Source organism: Zootermopsis nevadensis, unplaced genomic scaffold (assembly GCF_977971745.1).
Source record: "Zootermopsis nevadensis isolate Lab colony 2312 unplaced genomic scaffold, Znev_1.0 Znev_ptg000003l, whole genome shotgun sequence".
Lineage (NCBI taxonomy): Eukaryota > Metazoa > Arthropoda > Insecta > Blattodea > Termopsidae > Zootermopsis > Zootermopsis nevadensis.
The window spans coordinates 3,527,189-3,538,764 of NW_028259135.1; the positions used below are offsets into that span (position 1 = coordinate 3,527,189).

Sequence of the window (11,576 nt, forward strand, 5' to 3'; positions counted from 1 at the left end):
CTTTAGGTACACTGTTGACTAATCAGTTGAGATGACATCTTCTAACTGTGTGGAAAATTAGATTTGTATCAGTGATACGTAAATATCAATATCAATGGATATGCAAAGTTGGAAACAATTCATTTGGAAAACTTGAGTACTCCAATCTGAAGTATATTGGAACGAATCTATTCTGTGTTAGTTTCAAATGATAAAAAAACACGATTTGAGCTACAGATTTTTACATCGTGTTGGTAATATTTTAACGTTTATTCGTGATTTCACTACATGAATCATTTTATAAGCTTAGTAATACAAATTCAGTTATCTTTGTTCAGTACAAGGAACATACACATCTACATGGACCCATAAAATGTTGGGTAAGAAAACCAGAAATGGAGATTTAATTTAACCTCGTTGTCATGTCAACAGCAGTTACTGCCAACATCGCCGATATCCCAGCATCCCGAATTCTTATCGGGGCAGGCGAAACTCGTCCTGATCAGGTCAATGACGTGGTATACATTAAGTCCCATGTCCTTGGTCACCAGGCTGAATAAATGACTGCTGAATCCGGCTGGAGTGTCAAGTTCCTGTAGCAAAGAATTCGTCATTCCTTGAGCCTGGTTACGCGTTTGTATGCACTGTTACCTATTTCACTATTATATAACGCGTAAGATCACTATTACGAAAGCTTTTTCTCAAATTACGTCTCGTGTTTTATGACACCTTAAGTTCCTTCTGAATGTTTTAGATTATTATTTAGTGTTCTGTCTGAGGACAGGTCCATATGAACAGGATCCTTCCATCCTTTTCTCGGACTGGGACCTGTTCATATACGTTCTTGGCAGATGATCCAGAAGTGGTTTGCCATTGCCTTCTTCTGTGTGTGAATGGAGTAATTGTTGGGATGCCACGGAGGAAAACTCCGTGTTGCCTAGACCACGGCCTTGCCCAACACAAGTTATAAATTCGGGCACCGCCGGGAATCGAACCCGAGACCCCAGGATTACAAGGCCAGCGTTCTAACCGCTAGACCACCTCATCTTATTATTATTTAGTGTTCTGTTTGAGGACAGGTCCATATGAACAGGATCCTTCCATCCTTTTCTCGGACTGGGACCTGTTCATATACGTTCTTGGCAGATGATCCAGAAGTGGTTTGCCATTGCCTTCTTCTGTGTGTGAATGGAGTAATTGTTGGGATGCCACGGAGGAAAACTCCGTGTTGCCTAGACCACGGCCTTGCCCAACACAAGTTATAAATTCGGGCACCGCCGGGAATCGAACCCGGGACCCCAGGATTACAAGGCCAGCGTTCTAACCGCTAGACCACATAGCAGAAAATCCATTTTTGACATAACAGAAATGTATAAATGAAGGGTGCGTTTCGTTATCATGAAGAACGAAAGAGAAAATAGATTCTTCAGTACAATAAAGTGATAACAAGAAGGGTGAATTCCTTTGAAGGCGTTCGTCACACCCCAGCGTGAGCGAAGAATACCTCTGTCAACACCTCCCTGTTGGTCGGTTCTTCACAGGGTACTCAACTTGCAAAACCAGAAGGGTCAATGTTTCTACGTGGGTACTCAATTCTGCATTACCTGCGATGTTATTATTGCAAGAATGACCTAAGACGTATCACTACCCTCAGATAACACCAGTTAAACAACGATTCTACATGACTTGGTGTGAGGAACACAGTTGGAATGTCAATGTACTCCACTGAGTAAATCTTTCCAGTTTTATTACTGCGTGTTACATTCCTATACTTGATGTTTCAGTAGCTTTGTTACCACATATTTACTTTAATCTGCCTCGTTTCATAATTATTACCTAATTTTGTTTCGGACAAACGTTGGCTCTACCTTAACGTTAAAAACGAATGAGTCGACTAGTCATTGTATTGCTGAGATGCTGAATGATGGAGATTGTATGTGTATGAGGGTGGGTGGTAAGTGTGTGAACCAATAGAAATTACCTCCAAGCTCGAAAATACTGTATCCGGTAGTCCAAGGCCTTCTGGCGTCAATAGGTGGTTTGCGACAGGGTAAGATTTGTCTTCAGAATTAGCCCCAACCTCGACGACAGCCACTGCCAGCTGATACCTGAGGAACGGCACCTTCACTGAAAGAGGGCGAAGCATCAGGATAGTGGACTTCAAATTACGCAATGACACCGCGATGTTATTGTTGAATCCAAACACCAAATTTAATTAGATTTCGTTGAATATTTTTTTGGAGATAAGGATGCACAGATGGGATCATTCCATTGTCCCTTAATTTTATTCACTTTGTTAAAAAAAAACGCATTGATTACAAATAAAACGTATTTGTATCTAACCATCTAATTGTTTGTGATAATTACTATGTTATATATCAAACATTCTGTTTGTGGGTATTTTCCATTGTCTGATACGTACAAAGTTTCCCGAATTGGCTCCAACCCAAGCTTAAGGTGACTGATTGTCATTTTACTGAAAGTTTAACCCTGTGGTCCAGTGACTGGCATTTTTGATCGGTTTCAAAGTATTCCTACCTTCATGAAGATCTCTGACACTAACAAAAAAAATTAAAACAGTAGGTAACGTGTCATTTATTGTAAAATAATAACATATCGACCGGATAGTTTATTTCTGTGCCAAGAAACAATAATTCACATCTGTGACGCTTGTGAAATACAGAACGGAGATAAAGCAAAACATGTCCACGTATTTTGAAAGAAACACTTAATTTGTGATAATTTTAAAAATGGCTTTAAACTTTGAGTTTTTGTCTGATAACCTTAAGATTCCGGACAATGGAGTTCAGTGGCAATGAAAATTGTGTGCATAAACACTAAAGAACACAAATTTTAATCATATGTTCTGCTAACCACTTTATTAGCTTATGGGATCGTTTAATAAAAGGTAAAAATCATAATTCCACCGTAAAACTTCCCATTTAATAGAAGGTTAACCGAGTATTAACAAGCCTTATAACGGCTTTCAAATAAACCTTCCATCACGTAAGATCTCGTATAGTCTGCCATCTAGCGGCGAAATTCTGACACACTCACACTCATCTGCCAGCTTGTCGTAGTAACTGCCGTATGTGTTCCTTCTTGACAAATCGGCCAGACATGACCCCGCTACAACCAGCAAGCACACAGCTAGGTACTTCATGTTCCTGCAGACAGAAGAAGCCACTGTCTTTAAATTTGAAATGTATATGTTCATGTCCTCTCATAACTGTTAACAAATTCTTTGAACATTTATCAAACGTCGGGTACTACGAAAAACATATTGAAATTTATGAAATTCGGTAAATACTTTCTATCGTTCAGTTTTTTATTTCTGCAAAAAAAAAAATAATATGAGAAGCTAATACGACTTATTTTATTTGGGTTTAAAATTTAAAATTTCACTTTGAAGGAAAAGAAATATACCTTGCATTAAGTATGTTTGAAAACAGAAATCCGAGAACAATATTTGCAAATAAGAAAGGGTGTGTTAATAATTAATTCCTTAGTTTGTTGGTTTAGTTCGGCAGTTAATTAGTTAATTGGAAAATATCGACTTCGCTGTGTCAAGAACTGTGTATTTCCTGTTTGCATAGGAAACAGAAGTTGAACTGGCCTGGCCTCTAGGCCACCTCCCTCGTCATTTAGCTTCGCCCTTCCTAGAACAAGGATAAATAAAGTTGGTCGATAGTTCGCGTCTTCAGTTTAGTCGTCTATTGCCGATTAAACGATATAAGAGATGTACTTTACATGTTAACATTTTTATTTCTATAATTCGGGATATCGATATAGAGAACGACAAACTTGGCGCATTTTTATCATACGGGATTTTATCACATCACATTCGATATCTCGAGGGACAAGTCACATAAGAGTGTAACAGTTAAGTGGATAATAACATTGCAAACTGGAGTTTTTATTACTGCGTCTATACGCTGGATGTTGCACAGATCTTTCTAATAGAAAACAAATAATTAGAATTAAAAATCACTCGTGTTTCAAATCGGCTGTACTGTATTGAACACACGTAACAACGTACATAATAAAAAAATATTTATTTCAAAAATATAACTTTCGACAGTCCGACTCTACACATTTAAATTCTCACTAGAAATATCTTCTTATTTTATATTTTTATCTTAACACTTGACTTAAAAATTAAGTCTTGGGATGCTATCTCAGTATTTAAGATACATCGCCATTATACACATATTATGGTTCCTGGTCCAACTTCAGAAATATGCATGGCTGCCGTCTTAGAATCGTTATAGATACAAATGTACAGATGTCTTCAATAGTTGATCTCCAATGACAGATTCGTCGTTACAGAGTACTACTAAAGTTACTTAATTTTCATAAAATAGTGTAGTTGCGTCATATTGTGATTTATTAAATTAAAATTAAATTATTTGGTTATTCCGTCAAATCACAATGTATTTAAAATAAGATAATTAAAATAATTAAAATATCATTCTTTGTTCCATATCGAATAATCCATTTGTAAATCGATTATTCGATATGGAAAAAAGAATGATGTTTTAATTATTTTAATTATCTTATTTTAAATACATTGTGATTTGACGGAATAACCAAATAATTTAATTTTATTTAATTTTAAAAATATATTTAAGAATTTAGTTCTGACCTCAAAGAAAACATACCTCATCTCCGTTACAAAGATCAATAGGTTACAAATGTTTAGAGGAATAATTTATGTACGCATATTCTCTTGGTAAAATATAGAGTATCTGGATACTAAAGCATGAGGTACACACATTTGTCACTGAGTTTTAACCCTATAAAGCCCAGCGGAAGTTAAGTTTACCAAATACTTCAATAATAAATAACTTTGGAATTTGTAAACGTAGTGTATTAATGGCATTCCTTTAATTCTCAGAATAAACAGTGATGATTTTCTTAAACAACAGTAACCAATTAATATTTTCAATTGTAAAGTGTTTGCCCTGATGATGGAGGCAGCAAGGACCTTTGAAACGTTGGCAAACTTTTATCAGACTGCACTGCGCTACAACTTAGAAGACAGTCATATTTGTACTCACCTCCGTGAGAACCTCAGATCTTACGTGTTGTATTCTATTTGCGGTTCGGAATTAACAATTAAATATTATTTAGCCGAGTTTTAGCTTCAGAGTGTTAAAGAGTTAATTTCGCCTGTAATAAGTAAGAGCCGATCTCTCTGTCAAACCTGCAAATTTAAGCACGGAAAACTATTTTTTTATTTATATACTCTCAGAGAGTAAAAGTCTACAAATTTTCAGTGTTTGCGAACAGAGCCAAAGATATTCAATCTACTGATGAAATGATTCCATTTCAGTTTATTTACCAGATATAATAATATTGTACATTCTTAGGAAATAACATTCATTTTGGAAAGTTATGTAATGACTTGGAGTTATAAAGCCACAACTAAGTAACTTGAAAGTACAGAATACCATACTAACATAAATTCCTAAGTGTATATTAAATCTTGTCCGTCTAATCACAATAATTCTTATTAAATATTAAAATATTACAATAATTAACATTTAAAATATTTAAAATATTAAATTATGTTCTTTATCGAAATATTCGATTTACATTATACCATCATTTTTCATGTTTTCACGACATGTTTCAGTTCCCAAAAGAACCATCCTCAGGTGTATATAATTATATAAAGCTTCAAAACGATAAATAATTCAAATACAATTTTTCATACATTATGCTAGCGTACATTTTTATCAGATTTTTACAAGATATCAAATGACCATCTTACCATCTTATAAATTCCTAAATTAAGTATTTAATTAAGGAAATGTTAAATAAATAGTGTAAATTATAGGATCCTTGTTATTTAATTTTTTCCAAAATGAGACGTTGTGCAATACTAGGTTTCAGCAACAAATTAACCAAGTGTAATTACAGCAATATAAATTTTGACTTCTTACCTCGGTGTAATATTTGAAGAAGACACTCCAAGAGATTTGAAACGACTTTTCTAGCCAAGTCTACACATTAAAATGATTTGAGTTATCAAACAAAAATCCCCTCCCCAGTTGCATTTCTGCCTCTATGAAACTTGGGAAGTTAAGATGCCGTGACGTACATCGAAATAATCCTCTCCTTCCAGATAATCAGGGTTTGAGTACTCAAGTATGGAAAATTGATTGATTTTGTTCGTGTAATCGGTGATAGAAATATCGTATTTCATGTTTAACCTCAAAAAGTCTAGCACATATTACGTCTTAGAATCGTGATCTGTGAGTGATCAAGGATTAAGAGACTTACGCAAAATCCTTTTAATCTGTCTACTTTCTGTAAACAGGCTGTTAAAAAGTTTGGCCAAGAATCAGATAAGGCTTCGTCGGAATAAAGTCGATAGTTGGCATGAAAACAATATGCACTGACCTGTATAGATATTTACGTTAGAGCATACTGCTGCAGAGGCCATCGACAGTCATTTTACGAATCGTGACACAGGAACGAAAATATAGCAAGCATGCGCCTTATGGACTAAAAAAAGGGCATTAATATAATTATAAAATTCAATGCAGGCCTAAGCAATGTTTAAGATTATGCATTGCAAATTAATGTCGCAAAGTGAATTTCTTAACTGTGAATGTAGTACCGATGGTGAGATTTAAAATATAATAAACAGTACGTAAATAATAAAACAACGATTAAAATTTAATTTCACAACTATTTGGTTTCATTTCTCGGTATTTTTTATACTAGAGCAGAGCGCTCCTTTCGGAGCTCCTCGGGGGGGGTTGTTGAAGTTTTTAAAACGCAACCAACTCCCCCTTGGGGGGGGTTGGTGAAGTTTTTAAAACGCAACCAACTCCCCCTTGGGGGGGTTGGTTGAGTTTTAAAATCGTGTGTAAGAAACTAAGCCAACCCCCCCCCCCGAAAGGGGGGGTTAAAACACTTGACTAAACCCCCCTTTGGGGGGTTGGTCAAGTTTTTAAAACGCAACCCACCCCCTTTCGGGGTAGCTGGTTGCGTTTTAAAATCTTGAGTAAGAAACTAAACCAACCCCCCCTGAATGGGGTGTTTAAACATTTGACCAATCTCCCTTCGGGGGGGTTAGTTTAGTGTCTTACTCAAGTCATTTGTTTACTCGGCATTGTTGTGTTGGTACAACAATGCCAAGTAAACAAATATAACGTGATATTGTTTGATGACGTCATTTTTTGACGACAACGACAAATCACAAATTTTTTATAGTAGATAACGTCAAGAGTGCAATAGTGTTCTCAGTTTAAATAACATATATTTGCTTTGTTCTAAACTTGTTTTAAACGCAAATATATTGTTTGCGAAATAATTCAGTCGCACTACACATTGCATAGACTTACAAATTATTTTTGAAGATGCGCTATACATAAAAATATAAATCATACTTGTAGATCTTAAAGAAACGTATTTTATGTCATGACAGATTTTAAGATGAATTGCTCCTTTGGTGAATTATAATGATTTATTTCAACTTCATGCAAAATAGGTTGTATATTAGACAGATATAGATCTAGATAATAATCCCCTGACAGTGTCTGGTGAAAACTCCCCTCCACTCAGTGCCAAATTACACCGAAGTCTGTGATTTAAAGGTGAAATATTAGACCTGACGACGCACGATATTTCACTAGGTTGTGATACGTCAGGTTCTCATGACAGCGAGTATGAAGAATACTTGTCTTATATTACGCCTTGTAATCTGGTAAAAGTTTACCGACGTTTCATAGGTACTTGCTTCCTTTATTACTAGAGAGTCGCGCGGCGTACTTATATTTCTTCTCAATATCTATAAATGTAAAGATTAAAATATCAATTGATAAACCTGAGATATTATTAAAATTAAGGATTTCAGGTTCTCACGGCGATGAGTCCAAAGGTGGCTGTCTTCTGGGTTTTAGCGCCATGTAGTGTCTAATAGAAATTTCGAATGTTTCAGAGGTCGTTGCTGCCTCCATCATCAGGGCGAGGAGCAGTGACCTCTGAATCACTAGTAAACTTCCACCGGATTACACGCCGTTGCAACCCGGAATATAGCCATTTTAATGCCAATAACCATATGTGACTTTCACCGCAGGAGCTGTTGCCATCTTGTGCAAGGATGTGCGTACTAACTAAACTGGTGCAAATATCGACGCCACAGAAGACCACAACGTTGCTAGTTTTACTCCGTAGATAATACATATTTGTGTACTCTGTGTTTATAACCACAGTTCCTGTGATTGACGTTGTTTGGATCAGTGTATATGGAAATAGAGCAATAATTATGACAGAAACTCAAGACGTAGTGTCATCAAAAAATGTAAAATTTAAAAATAAAACCAAGAAACAGTTCAGGAAACGAACTGACTCTTCAGAAGAAAGTAATGACAGTGAGGAAGAAAGGAGTGATAATGATGTCAGGTAGAAAATAGTACAGCATAACCTCATGAGATTGTAGTTGTTATGTTTGATATGTAAGTTATAATTAAAATCAACAATGTTCTGTCTTTCCAGTTTAAAATTGGAGGAAATGAAGACCTTACAAAAACTCAGGAAAAGGCAGAATGGAGTTAGCATTGTCAGTTTGGCATTTGGGAAAAAGGCTACTACTGAGGATGAAACACTAGGGGTAAGTAAAGGGAATATGAAATTTGAGGTTAATAACAGACTGGTATATCTTCTAAATACAGTGACTGCATGGTGTTTTTACCCAGTTCCACTAATATTGCTAATAAAATTAAATATTTTTGTTCGTATTTAAGCTTGCTTTTCCATATGCCCAGCAGATATTAATTATTTGATAGATAGTGTTACTTTTGGTTATGCCAGCTGTTCATTGTGGCCGAGGATTTTCAGGGCTAAATGAATTCTATGAAAGGTTTGGAGGTAGATGTCGGATGTCAAGTAATATTATCATCCACATAACATTATTTATGCCAAACATGCTGCAGAATGCATGGCTTATGAATGTTAGACCTAATATAACATAAACTGAGTTTGAACTTACTTAATCCATTAACGCAAAGAAATTGAGGCTGCTGTACACACACACATCAACTCTCTCCTTTCCTCCCTTTCTTCTGCCCAGCCCAGCTACAATGCTACAGGTGAGTGAATTGTTTTATTCCATTTGTTACAGTCCTTTGAAGTTGTGTTAGGTTAAGTCAATTTTTTTTTGTATCTACAGTCTGTAATCTTAGTTGTTAGGTTTAGATGTCTTAATTTGGCTCATCAACATTGCAGACTATTAATAAGTGAATTATTCTGTCTCTCCCTCCCTCCACTTATAGTATGTTCATTCTCAGTAGTTTATTATACTTAGGATGGTACTGTATTGTACTTGTTTCAGCTCTGGGAATGGTTGTTCATGCCCTTCTCTGTTTTTATGACTGTGTCATGTGATTTTACAACTGTTTTACAAGGCTACTTTCAAATGTTTTGTTTCTTTTAATTTCTTTTGTAGACTGATCCATTTAAACTGAAAACCGGAGGTATGGTACACATGAAAGCACTCAAAATAAAACGTATGGATGATGCCTATAGCACAGGGATTGGAACACAGTTTTCTGCTGAAACAAATAAGAGGGATGAAGATGAAGAAATGTGAGTTGCATCTTTTATTATTATGACACAGTAGTTTTATAAAATTTAATTCAGTGACTGATGTAGACTTCACAGCTCGGTTCAAAAGTTATGAAATACTGCTATTAGTTGCATCACTTCATGATAAATATAAAGTTAGAAGAAATCACAATATATTAAAACTTGCTACATTGCAACAGTAATAACCGTGATCGTGTAATACATTATCACAGCCTCAATCCTAAGTTGAGGTCTCATCTCAGGTTTAGCATTTAACTAGACTTGGAGTAGGAAAGTTCTTTACAGGTTTCTACATCTGTGATACAGGATGAAGTATATTGAAGATCAACTGTCAAAGCGGAAAGGAATAATAAAGACAGAAGACGAACTACCTATAAGTGAGGATGTCAAGTACTGTTCCCCAGAAGAGGCTGCTCTTCAAGCAGTGCCTGACCACCTGCGTGCCTCATCCACACATCGCTCAGAGGAGATGCTGTCTAACCAAATGCTAAGTGGAATCCCAGAAGTAGACCTCGGCATCGAGTGAGTCTTGTCAGAGCAGAAGTTTGATCCAACCGTCTTTAACTTGAGAGTTTCATATGCCCCTGGTTTATTTAAAAATTGATTTTTACAAATACCATGATGAAGACCATAATGTATGTAATATTAAACTTGATCATACAGAATTAGTTTGAAGAGATGTAAATATGATTAATTTGGAAAGTTTCTTTTAACAGAGAGTACTCAGTATTCGTATAAAGGTGTATTGACTTGTAAGATTGTGGTTATGTTGTGTGATTATAATATAGTAAAATATTCCATGGACACAAATATAAGTCTTGAAGTTATACTAACCAACTTGGTGGTACATGGTCATCCTTGAATAGATTATAGTTAATTATCAAAATGTGAAATTTCCTATTACAGAAAGTGGAAGCTCATCACCACAAAGGCTTATCATTGGATTTTATTATGAACCAGTTCAATCCAGTTTATGTCTACATGAAATATTTTTCAAATATATTTCAGTATTTCCTCCAATCTACAGATGTTTCTCACAAGGTTTTTTCAACCAAAATCTAATAAAATCATTCCTTGCAGTAGGTTATTAAAGTAACTTGTATTCATCATGTTTCAGTGCTAAGATACGTAACATAGAAGCCACTGAAGAGGCGAAGTTGAAACTGCTGTGGGAGCGTCACAGTAAGAAAGATGGCCCATCACAGTTTGTACCCACTAATATGGCTGTCAACTTTGTACAGCATAACAGATGTAAGTTCATTCATATGTTTTTTGTATCTATAAATAATATAGTCCAAGACTGTTCAGTGGTGCCTGAGTTAATATCTTTTAGGAGACCAAAAACAGGAACCCAGCATTTTTTACTTTGTTGCATGAGAAATCACTGTGTAATAGTTACATATAACCTGTACAGTGATACTTTATTCTGCATTAGTGATCCAGATTTTTATTTCTTGAAAGATGGATAACAGTATCAGCATTGATACAACAAATAGGTCAGTGTGTGGGTTAACAGATTGCTTTCTAAGAATAAGTTGTAACTATATTTACTAATTTCGTTACAAGAGTTCTGGAAATAATATTTTTTCCGTATTTATTTACTACGTTTTAATATCTGTTGTATTTTCCAGTTAACATTGAAGACCCAGAACCACCTAAGAAACGAGAAAGGCAAATGGAAGAAAAGACAAAAATGGTTGTTGTGGGATCAGCACCTGAAGATAAAGTGAAACGGTCGAGAGACAATGGAGAGAAAGCTACAGATGACTATCACTATGAAAGGTTTAAGAAACAGTTCCGACGATACTGATTCAGAATCAAGAGTGGCTTTGAAGAAAATAAAGTAACATTTATGGTGGAAATCCACACTCCTTATCCTTACTTTTCTCATTTCAATCTATATCTTTGTAAATAATGACAGAAACTTCAGTGAGCATTATTGAATCGGAAGGTTTGGTTTTACCTAAGCACCATGCCATGGAGGTAAAGCTGTCGAT

At 35.5% G+C, this 11,576-nt stretch overlaps 2 protein-coding genes across 5 annotated transcripts in view; one reads left to right on the top strand and one right to left on the bottom strand.

Annotated features, from left to right (window-relative positions):
* LOC110836658 (splicing factor C9orf78) overlaps positions 1 to 11,454 on the top strand; it is a 62,077-nt gene extending 50,623 nt beyond the window's left edge. For 2 of the 3 annotated variants that reach the window (XM_087339903.1, XM_087339895.1), the window contains exons 2-6: positions 8,491 to 8,605; positions 9,440 to 9,579; positions 9,886 to 10,101; positions 10,697 to 10,830; positions 11,211 to 11,454. In XM_087339903.1, the coding sequence (XP_087196029.1) occupies positions 8,507 to 8,605; positions 9,440 to 9,579; positions 9,886 to 10,101; positions 10,697 to 10,830; positions 11,211 to 11,389 (768 nt within the window). In that variant the 5' untranslated portion in view covers positions 8,491 to 8,506 and the 3' untranslated portion in view covers positions 11,390 to 11,454. Of the gene's footprint in view, positions 1 to 8,194; positions 8,398 to 8,490; positions 8,606 to 9,439; positions 9,580 to 9,885; positions 10,102 to 10,696; positions 10,831 to 11,210 lie in introns of those variants that run through there. The other variant, XM_022078080.2, reaches the window with a different exon arrangement.
* LOC110836659 (uncharacterized) lies at positions 231 to 6,034 on the bottom strand. Of its 2 annotated transcripts, XM_087361335.1 has the most exons (5): positions 5,928 to 6,021; positions 5,040 to 5,185; positions 3,037 to 3,146; positions 1,961 to 2,106; positions 231 to 572 (listed from the first exon to the last, which is right to left on the bottom strand). In XM_087361335.1, the coding sequence occupies exons 3-5, from the start codon at positions 3,140 to 3,142 to the stop codon at positions 405 to 407; spliced, it is 420 nt and encodes a 139-aa protein (XP_087217461.1). In that variant the 5' UTR covers positions 3,143 to 3,146; positions 5,040 to 5,185; positions 5,928 to 6,021; the 3' UTR covers positions 231 to 404. The 2 variants fall into 2 exon arrangements, with proteins under 2 accessions (XP_087217461.1, XP_021933773.1); XM_022078081.2 differs by lacking the exon at positions 5,040 to 5,185 and having other exon boundaries at positions 5,928 to 6,034.
* Positions 11,455 to 11,576: the final 122 nt, after the last annotated feature.

Coding starts and splice junctions, on each gene's coding strand:
- LOC110836659 (XM_022078081.2), bottom strand. CDS start 3,142: ATGAAGTACCTAGCTGTGTGCTTGCTGGTTGTAGCGGGGTCATGTCTG. Junction 2,107..3,036: donor CGACAAGCTGGCAGATGAGT/GTGAGTGTGTCA, acceptor GCCCTCTTTCAG/TGAAGGTGCCGTTCCTCAGG. Junction 573..1,960: donor CAGTATTTTCGAGCTTGGAG/GTAATTTCTATT, acceptor TCTTTGCTACAG/GAACTTGACACTCCAGCCGG.